This window comes from Ursus americanus, chromosome 8 (genome assembly GCF_024610735.1).
Source record: "Ursus americanus isolate L20-20 chromosome 8, mUrsAme1.1.p, whole genome shotgun sequence".
Taxonomy (NCBI): Eukaryota; Metazoa; Chordata; class Mammalia; order Carnivora; family Ursidae; genus Ursus; species Ursus americanus.
In genome coordinates, this window is record NC_142134.1 from 83,396,588 (window position 1) to 83,415,030 (window position 18,443).

The window sequence follows — 18,443 nt, forward strand, 5'->3', positions numbered from 1 at the left end:
ACGAGGTTCTAGGGAACACACGTCGGGCTGTCAGGACAGAAAGTAGGTCAGCAGTTGTCTGGGGTGGTGGGTGGGAGGTTACAAGTCTGCCTCCGTAAAGCTGCTTTAAAAATAGGTTGTGTTAGTGAGGGCACCAGTCCGCGAGGGTGATGCCGCGGCCGTGCCTGGGCCGCAGCGCCCGAGGTCCCCCGGCAGCCCCGCCCCTGTCCGAGGTAGGACGGCGCCTGGGCAGGGGTCTCGGGAGCCACAGGCCCGACTCCTGGAGGAGAGCGTCGCTGCGTCCCGCCTGCCTGCCCGGGGCCTTGCGCGTGGAGGGAGGGACAGGGCCGCCACCCGCGTGGAGCCTCAGAGCGGTGGTTTCGGCCCGCGGCTCGGATGGCATTGGGAGCGTCCTATTTTTCTAATGTAGAACCAACTTTACTTCCCTAGAATGGACCCCACGAGAACAAATTCTGTTTTCCTGTAGAATTCTGTAAGAGACGCCAGCTTCCCCTTCCTAAGCCTGTCTCTGGTTTAGCGTTTCCCACTGTTGGAGGAGGAGCTGGCCTCCCCTCTCTCCGCCAGTGTTTGGCATCATTCTTCTGCGGATTTCACAAAAATAACCTGGGGAATTTCCTTCTGTTTTCTCCTTTCCAAGAACATGTTAAATATCATCGGAATTATCTTTCTCAAATGTTTGAAAGAATCCATCTGTGAATTCTTAGACATAGTTCTCCGTTTTTGACAACATTTTTTAGAAAATCTGCTTCATTCACGTTTTCAGACGTATTAGGATACAAAGGAGTATTTGGTCATATTAATGTCCTTTCGCTCTGCAGCGATTTCCCGCGTGCTTTTCCTAATGCTGAACATCTTTATGCTTTCCATCTCCTTGCCCCGAGCAGCGGCTGCCCTGCCCGTGCTGCTTGAAGACCCGCATCCGGACCCAGCCCGACTACGTTGTCTTCCTCACAAGGAATAGCGGTGCCCAGTCCTGCCTCCTGCCCTGCGGGGTTCTGTCTCCGGAGGCTCGAGGCCGAGGTGTCATCTGCTCTGTGTGTTCCTGCTGCCTCGGGAACAGGAGTGCTCAGGGGAATTTGCAGCATTGGCCGCCCCCGCCCCCAGATTTTGCTGGATCAAGGCCCCCTTGCTGCTTCCCAGACATGCAACAATCCTGGTTTCACTCCCATTTCCTAACTCTTTCATCATTAGAGAGATTTTACATTTACAAGGGCCCGGGAGGTGGGGGTTGTTCCTGGTTTCACTGTTCATCAGGCCGTCCACTGGGGGCCTTCGGAGATGTGGCCTTAATCCTACTTGGCTAACGCAGTGAGGTTATCTATGCAGACTGATGGGTTTTTTTCAGACATAAGATTATACATTGTTTTAAATTTATGCCTCTTTTTTAAATTGTCATAAGATATTCATAGAATAAAATGTACAATTTTGACCATTTTTAAGTGCCCAGTCAGTTCACAACAATGTGAACGTCCCCACCCTCCATCTCCAGAACTTTCTCATCTCCCCAAACTGTCCTCATTAAACACCGACTCCCCACCCCGTCCCGCAGCCCCGGCACCCACTACCCACTTTCTGTCTCTACTTGAGGGATCTCCTGGAACCGACTGCATTTCTTCTTTTGTGTCTGCAAATCTCACTCAGCGAGGTATTTCCATGCAGGGTTCATGCAGGTGGTGGCCCGTGTCAGAATCCCCTTCCTGGTAAAGGCTGAGTAATACTCCATCGTGTGGCCGGACCACGTTTGTTCACGTATCCATCCGTCGGTGGACACCGGGTCGTTTCCACCTGTTGGTCATTGTCAGTCATGCTGTCTTTAGTTCTTTGGGGCATGTACCGAGGAGAACACCTGCTGGGTCACGTGATGATTCTATGTTTAATTTTTTGAGGACCCTCCACACTGTTTTCCATGGCAGCTGCACAATTTTATACCCTGTTGACCCCATGGTGCACGGGGCTCCAGGTTCCCCACATCCTCACAAAGGCTTGTTTTCTACCTTTTTTTTTTTTTTTTTAAGATTTGTTTATTTATTTTAGCAAGAGAGCCCGAGCAGGGGAGGGGCAGAGGGAGAGGGAGAGAAGCAGACTCCCCGCTGAGCAGGGAGCCTGAAATGGGGCTCGATCCCAGGACCCTGAGATCATGACCTGAGCTGAAACCAGGAGTCGGACGCTCAACCCACCAAACCACCCAGGTGCCCTGCTGTTTTTTTCAAACTGTTATTATTATTTTTTAATAGTAATGGGTGCAACGTGGCGTCGTGTGGTGTAGAAGAACGTTTGACTGCTTTTTGTAAAGGTTCCAGAGTTTGAAAAGGACTCGTGCTATTTTGTTCAGGGTTTAGGTTTGGTGTGAACCTGGTTTGTAACCTGGTGATCTTTTTTCTGTCTTTAAATAATCATGAAACACGGGTGTGTTCATTATAGAGTTTCTCTGCTGGCTTCCCAAACGAAGCATCTGGATACCCACTCGTCTGCACCCGGCTCTCAGAGCGCACAGCGGCCCCCACACTCACAACCACCTGGGACTCCCCGACCTGGGTGCATCGTGACCGTGTGCCCGCGTGGCCGAGATGTCACCTTGTCTCTAGTCGTTTGCCACGGCCGCAGCTGAAACCAACAGGCCGCATAGTGTCTGTGGGCATGTGTCCTACAGGGAGGAGCGTTTGTTTTAATGGGACCGTCGCGGAGGGGTAGGGCAGTGGGGTCAAATGTTGGGCGGGCTGTGCCCAAACTGCTGTGGCCACTGGCCTTTCCCCAGAGACGGAGAGAGGGCGTGACTCCCAGCACTCCCCGGCAGTACACGTTGTCACGTTTGAAACCGTCTCCAATCTGATGCCCTTCGTGCTGCCCGCAGCTCTCCGGACGTTTCTGGGACTCACGGGTGGGGGCATTTTCCCTGTGGCACGTGGGTCAGCTCGTCTCCGACAGTTATACTGCAAGATGAATCTGAATTTGGTCCAAACCCTGAAAAAGAAAGAAGGAAGCATTGTTGGTGTTTCAGTTGGAAGCGCCCGGGCCGCACACGGTCAGGCATCAGTTTCGGGGTAACTGGCGTCTTTGTTGCGTTAAGCCTGCCCTTCAGGAATTCGCAACGTCTGCAAAGCCTTACATTTAGGAGATGTTTTCTACCTACGGGTTCTGTGGATTTCTTTGTTAAACTTGTCCCTAAGTACTTGCTATCTGTATAATTATTGTGTCTAGAACGTTGTCCCATTTGTGTCCAGCCTGTTATGGATTGTGGGGCGCAAAGCAAGTATTTGTATCTATAAATAGCGCATCGAGCCATTCTGTCCTATTCCATGATGAGCTGTGGTAGGTTTTCCCTGGATGTCGTGATCTCTTTAGGTATGGGCCCATGCCACCAGCAGGAGAGGTGAGGGGGCAGGGGGAGAGGACCTGGTATCTATATACTCGCTTTATTTTCTCAGGAAATGCAGTAGAACTCCAAGACAGTCTCCTACAGAGGGTGCGAGGCCACCCGTGTCCCTCTGCCCTTGCAGCTGGAGGCAGGGCCGTGGGGCCCCTGGGGTGGCTGAGACCCCTGCCCTGCCTGTCCCACGGGGGGGGCGGTGGGGATGGCGAGACCTCAGGGGGTATGGATTTAATGTTGATGACGCCCAGTTGATTAATGTTTTCTTTTACGTTCATGCTTTTCGTCACCTATGTAAGAGATCTTTGCATAAGTCAAGCTCACAGGGATTGTGTTTTCTTCTAGAAGTTCCATAATTTTAGCTCTTATGAGTAGGTCCATGATTGAGCTTTGTGTAGGGAGTGAGGTAAGGGAAGAAATTTACTCATTTATTTGCATGGGGACACCTAGTTGCTGCAGTGCTGCTTGTGAGAAGACTGTCCTTTCCTCATTGCGTTATCTTTGCAGCTTTGTCAAAAAAAATCAGCTGAACATGGATGGCTGGGTCCATTTCTGGGCTCCGTTCCGTTCCATTGACCCACAAGTCTACCGCACTATCTCGATTACAGGAAGTCTTGAAGTCAAGTATGTACGTCCTCTAGAGTTGTTCTCCTTTTGCAAAGATGCTCTGTCTATTCTAGGTCTCCTTCCATTTCCACATGAATCTAGACTTGGCTGGTAAATTTGTTCAAAAAGCCTGCTTGCGTTTTGCTTGGGATTGCACCGAGCATATAGCCCAGCCCAGGGGAGACTGATGTCACAGCAGAGCTGCGTCCTTGAACGTGGTGAAACCCCATGCATTCTGGTCTTCTCTAGCTCCTCTCAACAGTTCTGTGGTTTTACATCTGTTAAGAACAGAAGCATAGATATTTTATGTTTTTGTCAGTGTTTTCAATGGGATTATTTTAAAATTTCATGTTCTGATTGTTTGCTGTTAGTATATAAAAATCTATTTGTTGCTTATTAATCTTGTATCTTGGGACCATGTTAAATTCACATATTGATTCTAGTGGTGGTTATCAATAAGGGCAACCTTACTTCTGCCTTATCAAACTCCCAGCCTTCTTTTTCTTTTCTTGCCTTAGTGCAGGGACTAGGTCCTTTAGTACAAAGGTAAGTGGGGTCAGTGAGAAGGAGCACCCTCTGCTCATCACCGAGCCAAGAGAGAAGTGTTCAGTATTTCGTCATGGACTACGACATTAACAGGAGAGTTTGTAAAGATTTCACTTGTGGCTGAGTGCATGGTACATATCTTTTACAATTTTAGTTTGTAATTGCCAAATATTTATTGAGCCAGACATGCCAGACACTGTTCTAGGTGTTGGGGGCACAGCCAAGAGCTGGTCCGTTCCTGCTTTCGGGGAGCTCACTTTCTGTTGGCATAGACTGACCAGAAAAAGCAAGCAAACTTATAGTATCATTTCAGGTAATGGTACCTGTGGGGAAATGAAGCTGGCTCATGAGGGCTGTTTTCTCTTCCCTCGTTTTTATTTTGGGTTCATATTCAGATCTGTAATCAACAAGAATTTGTGGTGTCACATAGGAGTTCTGGGTCATGCTTCCCCACCAAAAAACTTACTCCAGGCCCATTTAGGGAAATCTGGTTCTTTCTCCAGTCTTCTGAGGCCCCACCTCCATCCCCAGTCACGTGTCCGAGTCCTGTCTGTGTTTGTGGGGCTGCGGGTGGGCCAGCCGCTCTGACCCGATTTCTGTCTAACTCCACAGCCAGACTGCATCACAGCACAGCACACGTGAGTTGTCTGCTCTGGCTGTCTTCTTCCTGGTTCTTTCCTCGGTTCTGTCCTGGCCTTTAGGGGACTTTTAGCTTTTCCGTATGCAAAATTCTTGACTTGTCAAATTTCACAGAATTTCCTTTTTAACTCTTGGGGTGTGGTTGAGACTCTCTTTGGGGAGACCTGACAGCTTCATTATGGAATCTCCCCAGCCATGAACATGGCAGGTGTCTTTATTCATTTAGAAATATTTTAGTTTTCCATTAAATTTTGTAATTTTCCCATAGATTTATTTCGAGGTATAAAACACTTTTCTCTTTTTAAAATCTGACTTTAATCTACATGTAACGTGGTATCCTGGACCGGATCCTGGAATAGGAAGGGGCGTTCGTGGGGAAGCGGTGACATGCAAGTACACTCTGCAGCTGGTCTCGTAGTGATACGCTTGCGATGACGGTATCGGCTTTGACGCATGTATCACAGCTGACGTTGGAGGAAGCTGCTCAGGCGTGTGCAGGAGCCCTTTGTACCTGTGTGACCTTTGTAAATCTAAAACTATTTCCAAATGAAGTTTTAAAAGTCAACAGTAACTTATGTATTTAAATATGCATAATTTCAGTCATGTATCATGTGCCATAAATGAACGCACCCATGGTGGTGACCGCTATCGCGGGGGGACAGGTATGCGTGAGGAGCCCCAGGAAAGTGTCTGGGTTGGGAGCCGCGGACAAAGTTCCGGAAAACGAGCTCTAGGAAGAGCAGCGAGGGCAAAGTTCCTGAGGTGGGCGCATCAGAGCCCGTCACTCCGCCCCTACCTCCCCAGGCCTTTGGAGAAAAACTTGCGCAGAGTTGGCGGGGGCTGTTATATTAGCAGGGGCATTGAAGGAGGAGGACTAGGGGCGTGGGGCTGTGGGCAGAGGGAAGGGGCAGAGCTGGGGCAGGTCGAGGCCTGGGCGGGGCCTGGCGGCTCCCACCTGCTGGCAGCTCGTGCTGTCTTGTCCCCGTTGTTCCGTGAGCCTTGGGGACTGGTTCTTTGATGGTGTGGGATTTCGGCATCACCCCGCCACCACCACCAGAACCCACTCCTGGGTGGAAAGATGCCCACACTTCATCCTGAGCTGGGGTCATGCCCTGGGAGGTTAGCCCAGTGTGTAGGGTACGGGGTGAGACACGCCACCCGGGTCTGCGCCTCCCAACCCCATGCGCTGTTTTCTCCACTTCTCACCTGGGAACTGAGGCTCGGAGAAGAGCGAGGGAAAAGGTGGGTAGACTCCGGCCCCCTCCCTGCGCTCCTGCCCCCGTGGAGCCAGCGTGGGACCCTGGCTGTGGGACCCTGGCTGTGGGACCCCGAGCCACGGAGCATACCCACCTCTGCAGGCAGGGACGTGGGCCTTGGGGTTGGGGTGGGACTGCTCGGTGTCTGTTTCCTCATCTGTAAGTGCGGTTGGCGGCTACGGGGCGGGGCCCCCCAGGCACCGCTGCGGCTGGCACCCCCTGCCCTGGCTGTGGCAGCCTGGTCCCCCAGCTTCCACACCAGGACCGAGCTGCCTGCACTGCCTGCTACGGCCAGGCGGGGCCTCCGGAAGCGCCATTCAGGGGAGACTGGGAGCTAGTAGCGCTCCCCACATGGTGCTGTGGACGCCGCAGGGGTGGGTCCCATTCAGACGGTGAGTGGCTTTGCAGCCAGCCGGGGCAGCACCAATCCATGCCGCTGTGGAGTGACCTCTGGCCCCCTCGCCCTGGCCTAGGAGGGGCCGTGCCGCCTCCCGGAGCCACCCCTTCATCTGATGGGCCAGGCCCCCCTTGGCTTCCCCTAAGCCTCAGGCCAAGCGGACCAGCCCAGAGCTCAGCTGAGGGCCGGACAAGAACGCCCAGAACCCTGGGGAGCCCAAGAAACTCAGAGCCAGAGGGTCCTGGGGAAGCCCCCCCAGGTCCACCCTAGTGCAGCGCAGAGCCCGGCACACAGCTGGTGCTCAATGGATGCCTCTTTGATCACTAGGCCTGTGCCCACGTGCTGCGTTGGAGAAGCAGGGTTAGAGGCCACAAGTAAGGGCGCCCCACCCCACCCTTCCCCAGCTGTCCTATACCTTTCCCTCCCCGGTGGGCGGGGGGCGAGACCAGTTCACCAGCTCGGCCTTTGTTTTGTTTTTTTAAAGATTTTGTTTGTTTGTTTTAGAGAGAGAGTGTTTAAAAGGGGGGGAACTGGGGGGGTAGAGAGGGGGAAAGAATCTCAAGCAGACTCTGTGCTGAGTGCGGAGCCCAGTGATGCGGGGCTCGATCTCATGACCCTGAGATCATGACCTGAGCCGAAACCAGAGTCAGATGCTTAACTGAGCCCCCCAGGCGCCCCCCCCCCACCCCCGTTCTGCTTGAACATGCCAGTCCTTCTCAGGAGAGAGGAAGAGCAGTTGTTCACTCTCACTTTAGTGTGAATTAGCTTGTTCAAGGGGGGAGGTTTACAGACAAGTGGTACATCGATGCTGTGGGTGGCCAACAGGCAGGGAAGTCGGAAAAACTGCAGCTTCCCCCTGGATTGTGGGGTTTGTCCCTGCCGCCCCCACATCCCCCAGAGATGACAGCAGCACAGAGGCTGAGAGATTCTGCTAGTTATCTGGGCAACTGTGAGAAGAGTGTGTAGTGACTCTACTCTATGACCTGGTTTCCCTTGAATCACTGGCTTCAAATCGGCTTTATAAAATTTTTCAGATGTGCCCGAAAACGGGCCCTGAGGTTTTAGTTTTCTGTTAGTCTGCATCTGTGCCAAATACCTGGTACAAGAGGGCTTCCTGTCCTCACAGTGACATGGTGGCCTTGGCGTCCCCACACTCCAAGACCCAGCTAGGAAGGCCCACAGGAGTCGGCATGGCCCTGCCTGACGAACGTCCAGTTTTCCGCCCAGAGCACTCAACCAAAGAGTTGTTCTCTGGCCACCAACAGCTAGTGGTCTTGCAAACCACTTCCTCCGCTCACATGGTTGGGGGTCACTCCTGAGTTACCGGCAAGAGTCGCCTATGGCACCGACACCTGCCGGAAGTCTCTCCGGGCTCAGGACCACGCAGACGGGTGCAGGAGCAGAAGAGCGTGACGGTCCGAGAGGGCCAAGGTCATGGAAATGGACAATCAGAACGTGGAGTCACTGGGTTTAGAGAGAAGGGGGCAGTATGGAGCCCGCCCACACAGACTGAACCGAGGGACCCTGTGCATGTCCACCTCACAGTCTATGCCCAAGGCACAGACTGAGTTAGCCTTGGGCAGTGCCCATGTGGGCTCACCACCAGGTCAGAGGACAGAGGCAGACGGAAGGGTGTCGATGGGAGTGGGGATGGGTGCTCACTGGTCCTTGCTCAGGACGGCAGGCACAGGGGAGCCCTGGGGTGGGGGGACCCTTGCAGAGGAAGCATGCAGGGATGATGGGAACACTGCCTTGCCCCTACTGGCCAGGCAGGGGCGCCCCAAGGGCTGACCGCCCCAGGCTGGGATTGTTCCCCCCAGCCCCACCCACGATGCCTGTGACGTGGGGCCGCTCTGCTCCCAGGAGCACTGAAGGGCCGGGGCTCACCGCAGTGCCAGCCAAGCTTGAGCTGTAATTACAGGTCTCTGTCCTGTGGGCCGAGTCGCGGAGGGCGTCCAGGGAGGTGTTTGTTGTTGCCTGTGAAGCAGGAGCTCATGAGAAAAGTGGTGGCTGGTGCAGCAGAGAAATTAGGGCCTTGGTGCTACAACACACAGCCTCCAGAAGCAATGGGCCAGGGGTTCCCCCGGCCCCTGCACGCAGGACCTCGCAGACACGTCGCCTGGGGCAGCTCCTCAACGCACGTGTCCCTGCGTTCAAACCACTCCTTCCCCCACCTCTGCAGGCTGAGCCTCTGTTGGGCACGGGAGCCCGAGAAGACAGGCCCAGCCCCTCCCGGACTCACACGGACACCGGTACAGCCACATGTTCAGATAGGCAGATGCACGCACGTGTGATCCCACGTCCCTGCCAGCACGGACCTCCTCCCTCCCCCGACACACACACACAGGCCAGCCTTCCCTCCGCGGATAGAAGGCTCCAGCCAGAACCAGAACGGGCTGGGGGCTGGGGCCGGGAGGGAAGGAGCAGAGATGGAGGGAGACCCGAGCCTCGGGCTGGACCCTCGCGGGGCAGCAGCAGCCAACAAGGGGGGCTGGCCTGACTCACCACCCTTCTGTCCCCAGGGGCCACAAAAGACATGGGGAAGATGCTTGGGGGTGACGAGGAGAAGGACCCCGATGCAGCCAAGAAGGAAGAGGAGCGCCAGGAGGCCCTGCGGCAGGAGGAAGAGGAGCGCAAGGCCAAGTACGCCAAGATGGAGGCGGAGCGTGAGGCCATGCGTCAGGGCATCCGAGACAAGGTGGGCACAGGGCGTGAGGACAGCTGGGCTCCGGACGGGGCACCCCCACCCCACCCACCTGGACTGGGCCTCCTCCTGCCCCCTCCTGTGTCTGGTTCCACGGAACAGACCTTTGGATGGTCCCTCCGAAGCTCTGGGAGGGGGTCCGATGGGAGGGGGCAGGACCGGAGTCCACGTCTGCTGCACAGGCCGGCCAGCGTTAGGGCTCACCAGGGGGGACACCAAGTCTCTCCTGCTCTCAGCAGTGGGCCTGGGTCCCATCCTCATGAGTGGGGTCTCCCAGGCTCTCTGGACCAGATGGTGGTTTCTGCCAGAGAAAGCCTCCTGCCCTGCCCCTCCTGGAGTGTCCCCTCGAACGCCCCTCCGCAGTCCTCTAAGGAGAGACCCCACCCAGAGCGGGTAGGTGCTGGCTGCCCCCAGGCTGCTGGCCCTCAGGCAGGCCCCGGGTGGGGGGAATCATGGCAGGGAAGCGCACCTGAGCAGCCCTGCGGGGTCCTCATACCTGCTGAGGTTCACAACAGAGCGATGGGGAAACAGGCCTGCAGACTGAGGTCTGGCTTGGGGGTGGGCTTTGAGTTGGCAGTCACAGCCTTTCTGGGAATCGTCTGGGCTACCTTCCCCAGTGGGTGGGGCAGTGAAAACATTGTGCTGGCACAAAAGGGGAAACCGAGGCCCAGAGCAGGAGGGGGCAAGGGATGCTGAGCTGGCAGCGAGGCTTACGCACTCAGCACAGCACCAGAGCCACGGGGGGTCCGTGCCCCCAAGGGTGTGTCCACGGCCCATCCTCCGTGGGCCAAACTTCAGCCAGGTTGGAAGGGTGGGAGGGACTGGGAGAGGGCAGGTGTTGGGGAGCTGCTCCAGCCCCATCCGTGGTGGGCCAGGCTGGGTGCCAGGTGAGGAGATGGGGCCTTCCCCTGGGGACCTGGGAGTTAACGTGAGCCCTCGGCGTCCCCCAAACCATATGGCCTCCCAAGGTCTTCAAGGCCACCCCGGCCCCAAGCCAGGCTGGGCCTCCTCCATCAAAGGTACCTGTGGCCTGGCCGTCACTGGGTCCAGGTGCCTGGGTGAGACTCAGTATGGGGGGTGTTGCCTTGCTTGGTTCCTTCCTGTCTTAACCCCGATGACCCTGGCTCTGGGTTCTGAGGGAGGCATTCCCAGACCCTGCAGATAAAACCCGCTGGTAGGGGCCTGGGTCCCCTCAGGAGATCTCTGTGGTCCCCGGCCCTGGACTGTCTGAAATGCCCAGGCTGACGAGTGGCAGAGCCTAGACCCCGGGAAGTTCCCACCTGCTGAGTTCTGCCTCAGTGTACCCAGGGAGGGGCCAGCCCCACCCAGTAGAGGTAGAAGCCAGGCCTCCCAAGGTGGGTTGGCACATCTCTGAGCCCACGTGGGGCCCCCAAATTGATGGGGGTGTGGAGACCGCAACCCTCAACATCCCGCCACTGGTCACTGGACGCCCTTTCTGGGGACCTGCAGAGAGCTCCGGCTGATTCTGCTGTGAGAGCCACTCTCGAGTGCCTCCTGCCCCTTTCTGCCCCAGCACCTGCCCCTCCTGGGTCAGGCGGCTGAGGCTGTGGGGGGACATGGATCAGAAGGTGGGGGAGGTGGCAGAAGGGGGAGAATGAAGAGACAGAGACAGACGGATGTCCTCGCAGAACATCTTCTAAGAGGGGAGGAGTGGGGTGACGGCGGCTGTGGCTGGGGGAGCTGAGGGAGGGACAGAGACAGAGACATGGGAAGCGCAGGGGGGCGGGTTAGGGAGCTCCAGCCCACCTGTCTCTCTATCCGTCTGTGTCCAGCTACGCAGCTGTCCATGGCTTTGCCCCAGGTGTGCCCCCCAGTGGCAGATCCTGGGAGGGTCTGCCCTTGAGCCTCACAAACAGGTCACAGTGTTCAGACGGGCATCGGAGCCCCCCGGGGTGTGGAGTGGGGGTGGCCTCCCCAGGCTCCCCCGTCAGGAGGCAGGTGCCAAGTGAGCCCCCTGCCCTGAGCCCCGGCCTGGCCCTCAGGGACTATGCGAGTTCACGTGCTCGACAGACTGCACTCATTTTATCTTTAATATGGAAGCGCTTTTCGTCCCTCCTCTCTTCACACCGTCCACGGCTCCCGTTTCCTTTGGGGCCCCAGCCCCAGGCTGGTGGTGACTTATGCCCACTGTGCACTGGGCCCTCTTGGGGTCCATGTTCACAGCGCCCCAGGGCCTTTGCTTGGTTGCTTCTCTCTCCCTGAGGCTCCTCCCTCCCTTCCCCTCCCCTCCCCATCCTCCACACAACCGTCCCCTTCTCCTGCTTGATTTTGCTCCCCAAACCCACTTTTATCTGACACACTCCCGTTTTCACTTGTTCGCTGTTCATTGCCCACCCCCACGTGGAGCGTGGGGCTTCGGCCGTTCTGTGCCTGGCTCTGTTGCTGCTGACCGAAACGGAGCCTGGCCGCGTGGCTGCTGAGCCAGTGAGTGTGTGAGGGAGCGGATGCTTGAAGGGGCCCCAGCGTCCTCTTCCTCCTCATGGGGATCTGATGGGAGCAGTCCGGAGCTAGGCCCGGTGGACTTGGGAGGTGCCCCCTCCCTGAGAGCAGCTGGGGTCCTGCTGCTCACCAAACTCCCCCAAGTGATGGGCCCTGTCCTCGAGACCCCGCGTTGGGGGTGGCTCTGTGGAGGCCCCTCTCTCCCCACGTGAGCACCCCTAGCTAGGATCCCCTTGGGTGGGCTGGGCGCCTTCACCTCCCCTGCCAGCCGCGGAGTCTGGGCCTCACCCCGCCATGTGGAGGACTCCTTCCTGTGCACATCTGGGTTCTATTCTTGTGGGCCCAGTGGGCACGGTGGCATCTACTGAGCCCAGTTGCAGGGGCAGAGGTCAGAGCACCACGGGCTGGGCCGTGGTGTCCTCACCTGCCCAGCCTGATTGTTTTTCCAGCTATTGTGGGATTAGGTAGGATGAGTGGGCCAGGACTGTCCCCAGAGGGTCTACCCGCAGGGAAGGTGTGGGTGTGTTGGGGATCCCCTGGACACCACAAAACTGAGTCTGCAGGCAGGGGCCTTTCCTGTGTGGCAGCGGAGCTAAATGAGACAGGGGTCACCTGGCCAGGAATTGGGTAGGGCGTGGTGCTGCTGCTGGGCAGACGGGGACAATGGTGAGTCCCTCCATTCATGGGTCAGAGGCAGCTCAGGAGGGGTTCTGAGATGTTTTGGATGCTGGAGCCCCAGGAGGCCCGGTCTTCCCAGCGCCATCACTCCAAACTCCAGAATGTGGCTCACCCCCTCCTGTGAGCCCCAGGGCCCCTTGGAAATGGAGGGAGCTCACAGTAGGAGTGGAGGCTGTGCGTGGATGGCGTGGGGTGCAGGGCCGGAGCTGACCCCCTCGCCAGCAGCCATCCTGAGTGGTGGGGCAGGGCGCCTGCTTGAGTGGGGGGAGCACCTGGTCCCTGCTGCGCCCCAGCACCCTTGAGTGACCCAGCCCCCAGGTCCTGCCCCTGAGAGGTCTGCCTGACACTCATGTCGACCGGGTTCTCTGCAGAGCCCTCTTCCACCTGTCCAGGTCACCCTTCCCACTTCCCTCCTGCTCCCCACAGGTGGGAACCCGCCCTTCAGGTGTGGCTTGCTGTAGATTGCCCCCGCTGGCCCCCAGGCACCAGACTTGGCTTCCTCCAGTCCTCCCCTGGTGCTACATACCCCAGGCCTCATGGGGGCTGGTCAGAAAAGGGGGTGCTGAGCTGCTAGTCCAGGGCTCCATCAGGTGGGTGGGGGGCAATCACATGGAGGACAGAGGGGCCAGGGTCACGTGTCCTCTGGAGCACCCAGGTGCCTCGGCGACCTCATCCAAGGAAAGCAGAAGCAGGCTGGTAGGATGTCTCACCTCAGGGGTTGGTGGGCAGAGCCTCCCTCTCCCCACCCCATTGTGGCGCACCTGTGAGGTTGACCCACCTGTGCTTGGTTTGCATATGCATCTCCTGATTTGTATACTCACCTTCTGGTTTACATGCTCACCACCGGGTTTGATGATCCGCAGCTTTGAGCCACAACCACCCTCCTCCCAGCACCATCCTGGTGGATCCCAGCCCACCCAGTCCCCACACCTCCTTGAGACCACTCAAGGCTTAGTCTGCGGTTTGTGCTGATAATAACAAGTGTGCATGTGATGGCCGATTTTTCATTGCTTTGGAATATTACAGATCCTCATTGTTAATTAGCACCTGGTTCCTCCCAGACACGGGGTGTGGGGCGGGACCCTGCCATCCTCATGGTCAGTGTGGAGGCTGGGCACCTCCAGTGGGTGCCTGGATCAGCTGTGGCTGGACACTGGTCTCTGCAGCTCGGGGGGCCTCAAATCGGCTCTTACCCAGATCACATTGGAGCCCAGCTCTGGGGCCCCTCCCCTTACAGTCCTCGTGACCTTCAGGTGGGGCCCAGTGGCCTAAGCCTTGGAATGACTTTGAGTCTCCCTGGAGTGGCTGGGCTGGGGGCTGGGGTCTCCTTCCCGGACGCCAGAGGGGACAGTCCCGGCACTGCAGACTGTGCTCAGAGCTTGCCTCTCTGCTTTCGGAGATTCCTCGGCCCAACTGTGCACAACTTGCTTTCCCCACAGTGTGCGTGCTCCCCGAGCACAGGCACTTCTGCAGTGAGTGTGAGTGGGGGCTTTGGGCAGCACGGCCTCCTGGGTCCAGCTCACAGACTGTCACCGCGGCGCATGAATGTTCCTGCCACGTGCACAGACGTCTGTGGCTGTAGGAGTCTGCTGGAGTCTGTGCCCCTGGCTGGAGGGAAGCTCTCTCTGGTCTGACCTAGTTTCTGGCAGTGTCTCTCTCCCCCGCCCACGTTCCAGCCCACAGGGCTCCTAGCCACATGTCCTTCCTTCCCCTTCCAAGCCTAAGGGCCACTCCCTCCACCGTGAGTTTGTCCCAGAGTGGTGACCCAGGAAGAGGGCCTGTGTGCCTTGTGCAAGGGAGTGCCTAGTGTCTGGTCAGCTTGTCACACTCTGTGCATTTGGCTGACCTGACATCAGTGCTCACTAGGAAGGGCCCTCTGGTCAATGTGCCTGCTGCCCAGGATGTTCTCTGGGTGCCCCCTTCAGCCCCTCATTGAGACCCGCCCAGCACAGGTGACTGGGGGCTGCTCAGGACTCCTGCTGAAGAAGCCTAGAGGAAGCCCTCGTTCCTCTCTCAGTATCTGGCAGGTGCCCAAGGAGGCCCCAGGCTGTGCTGTGGTCACAGGTGGGCAGAGAGCATGGCTTCCTCCTCTCCGACCTCTGCTGAAGGTGGCCATTGACCCCCCATCCCCGAAGCCACCTGCAGCCTCAGGGAGCAGACGGCCACAGAGGTTTCGGTCAGCATCTTGAGCAGGCTGGGGGTGGGACACAGCCAGCCCCCCTGAAATCTGGAAGCAGAGGGCAGGTCCTTCTTGGAGAGCTGGGGCATTCCCTCCTCCCCACCAGCACCAGAAGCAGAATCCGCTTTTGTGGGGAGGGGCTGGCAAAGAGAGATGAGTGGGCAATGGGGTCAGTCCTCCCACTGGGCAGAAACACCTCCTCCCTGAGGCCAGTGACCCTGTGCTTGTGTGTCCCCTGTAGAAATCTAGAGTCTGTGGATAATCGCGGACACCCACACGCTGTCCCCAGCTCTCCCTCTTTACCCGTATTAATGCTTCTGCTCCCGTGCACTCCCTCAGGTGTGATCGAGAACCTCAGACTTGGCCAAGGGGCGCCCCTCTTTCCAGCCTGAGTGGGTCCCGAGCTTGGCCCATCAGAGAGACCACCAGCCCCTGAAACCCATGAGTCCAGCATGACCCCACCAATTCCCACCAGCCCACGAGGCCAGAGACCTTCTGGTGGCCACAGGCTTGTCCTCCTCAATCCTGCAGGGCTAGTGGCAGGCCTGGGGGTGGGGGGCATGTGTTAGTCTCTTAGAAATTTATTCTCTCAGTTCTGGAGGTCAGAAGTCCTCAGTCAGGATGTGGGCAGGGGAAACCTGCAGGGGAGAACCCTTCCTTGTCCCCTGTGGTGGCTCCTGGCAGTGCTCAGCGTCCTTGGCTTGTAGCCAGCCTTTCTCCACTTTCCTGTGGCTTTCTCTGTCCTTGTCTTTCTTCAAAAGGAAACTCTCACTGGATTTAGGGCCCAGGATGATCTCCTTACCTTAATAACATCTGCAAAGACCCTATTTCCAAATAAGGCTGCATTCTAAGGTTCCAGGTGACATGAATTTGGGGAGACCCCATTCTACCCACTACAGAGGGGACAGCTGAAATGGGGGGCTCAGGGATGCCCAGGAGTGTTGGCTGAGGGCACGCCTGGGGGGGGGGGTCCAGACCATCCGCCTAGCGCTGCCATGGGACACCCTCCTCCGCTGGCTGTCCTGGCCATCTAGGGAGACTTGGCTAGGCATGAGGGTGTGACCACACCTCACCCGAGCAGGGATCTGGGCCTCGTGGGCCCGCCAGCCATGGAGCTGTGGGTTCTCCACCACTGCTGGCAGACTTCCTGCCTGCCTCTCCCACCGCTCCTAGATCACAGCCCAGGCCCGCTGAGGACAGCGCCAGCTTCCTGGGGAGGCGAGGCAGGCTGGCCGGAGGAGGGGTGGGGCGGGGTTGCAGCTTTGGAGACCTCCCCTCTGCTTCCCCCTCAACGCAGCCCCCCCAAGCCCCAGCTTCCGCTGTCGCCCCCGCACACTCCGTGGGGTCCCCCGCACCCCTCCCCGGCACCCTTCTGTGCGGGCACTTTGTCTTCTGGGGTCTTGGTGGCCGTCGGTGGGGCCAGGGGCTCCCGCGTGCCTGCTCAGCTTCTCGAGGCGCGGGAAGGGTCCAGCTCTCCGACGTACTGTGTGGCCAGGAGCCAGGCCTGGGGCTGGGAAACCTGCTCGCCCGTCTGACCCCCCTCCTCCCCCCAGTACGGCATCAAGAAGAAGGAGGAGCGCGAGGCCGAGGCCCAGGCCGCCATGGAGGCCAATTCGGAGGGCAGCCTGACGAGGCCCAAGAAGGCCATCCCGCCGGGCTGTGGGGATGAGCCGGAGGAAGAGGACGAGAGCATCCTGGACACGGTCATCAAGTACCTGCCCGGGCCGCTGCAGGACATGTTCAAGAAGTAACAACCCTGCGCTGGACGGCGGCCCGCCCGAGCCCGGAGCCCCACCCCTCCCCGCCCCCTCGCCTACCTACCCCTGTACATGCCCTCCGCGGAGGCCCCTTGAAGGGATGTCGGGAGCAGAGTGCAGCCCCCCAACGCCAATATAAGCCATAGCCCTAGATCTGTCAGCCCTATGCCCCCCTCATACCTCGGGAGCCTGCGCGCACCTCTCACCCCCACCCCTCTCCCCGCACTGCCATCGCCACCGCCACCGGCGGAGGGGCACCCGCCCCTCCCCAGGCCCCTGCGGTCTGTGCTGCAGGCCCCGGGGACCAGCCCACGTGCTCCTCTGGGTTGGACCCTCCCCCAGAGCCTGGGACGTCCCTTACTGCTCCCGCCCTTCACACCCACCCAGCAGTGCCCAAGGCCAGGGCCACCGAAAGGGCCAGCATCTTGACCACTCCTCGGTGCGCCATCCCTGCGTTGGTGGGCGCTTGTCCGGTCCCAAACTCAGGAGCACAGCCATAGTGGGGGGGGGGGGCGGGCGAGCGGGCTGGGAGGGGAGCTGGGAGGGGCGAGCAGCCTCACCCTTGGGGCAGGGGTGGGAACCCTCCCCATCCCTGCAGCGACACGTGGCTTGCAGGATCTCCGAATCTTCCTGTCTGAACGTTGCCCACCTCCACCTGCACCCCTCACATTCATCGTGCATCTGTGTCTCCCTGTCCTTCACTCTCCCGTCTCGGCCCACTCCTCTGGAAGGTTTTGCTTAGAAATACCAGGACCCGGTTCTCCTCGAAACTAAGGCAAATAAAGCAATAGGCCTAGGGGGAAATTTCTCAGACCTCCCCCGCCCCCCGGCCCCCCGCCCCAGTGTGGAATACACACAGACCCTCACACACCCCTATAACTCGCTGCGCCCCTTGAGTCCCTGGGCCCAGCCCACTCCCCTCCCCGGTTCGCACCTCCGGTCTCACCATCGAAGGCTGCTCCGGATTGGGGGGATCCCCTGCCCTCGCCCTCTGCACCCGCACACCCTCAAGGAGAGCTGGGAGGAGAGCTGTGCGTCTGGAGATGAGTGTGGAGACAGAAAGGCCGGCCCTGCCCGCCTCCGCAGGGTGCAGGCCCCTCGAGGTGGCCGCTGTCAGGTGGCCTTGCGCTCAGCGGGGGCGGAGTTTGACGGGAACCGCCGCGGGCCTCCCGGACCCTTCGTCTCCTTCATCCTTGTTTTCCTTTGCATCACGATACGTTGAATCTCAGGTAAATGAGGTCTTACGTGTTTGGGGAGTTTTATCGTGACAGGAAGCCCGCCGCCTCGGTGCCCGGGCCCCTTTCTGTCCACACCAGAAATTCATTGTGTCCCGTGTTGCGGGCCAGGGGCGTGGCCCTCCGTCGCTCCTTAGAGAAGCCATACAATAGACCGCAATACGCACCGCGCACGCCCCCTGCTCCAAGACGTGAGAGCGTGTCCTGGCGCCCCGCGCCGCCTCGGTGCGCCCCGCGCGTCCTGCGTCCTCCGACTCCTCCTGGTCCCACGTCTTTTTTAAATGCCTGTTTTCACACTTTGAAAAGCCAGCTCTGAGCAGACAGGGCGTCGTCTCGTAGAAACCCCGCATCCCGTTCCCAGCGCATGGGGCGCCCGGAGCAGCCGAGCTTAGCGTAGACTGTGGATGTCGTCCGTCGTTCTGTCTTTGCGCCTGCGCCCCTCCTGCATGTCGGGGGCCGTCCGTGTGTAGTCTCTGGATGGAATCACAGCCAATAAAACACCACCGTGATTTCACACCGTGTGGCCAGTCTCTCCAGAGTCCTGGGCAGCCAGAGGGCAGACCGGGGTCCTGGCGGGAGGGGCCGCACCCTGTGGGACAGGTCTCAGTTACGTCCACGT

The 18,443-nt window shown here is 58.5% G+C and overlaps 1 protein-coding gene across 2 annotated transcripts in view; it reads left to right on the forward strand.

Annotated features, from left to right (window-relative positions):
- CPLX1 (complexin 1) overlaps window positions 1-18,338 on the forward strand; it is a 34,859-nt gene extending 16,521 nt beyond the window's left edge. For both annotated transcript variants that reach the window (XM_045774814.2, XM_045774815.2), the window contains exons 3-4: window positions 9,334-9,509; window positions 16,386-18,338. In XM_045774814.2, the coding sequence (XP_045630770.1) occupies window positions 9,334-9,509; window positions 16,386-16,583 (374 nt within the window). In that variant the 3' untranslated portion in view covers window positions 16,584-18,338. The remainder of the gene's footprint in view (window positions 1-9,333; window positions 9,510-16,385) is intronic.
- The last annotated feature ends 105 nt before the right edge of the window (window positions 18,339-18,443 follow it).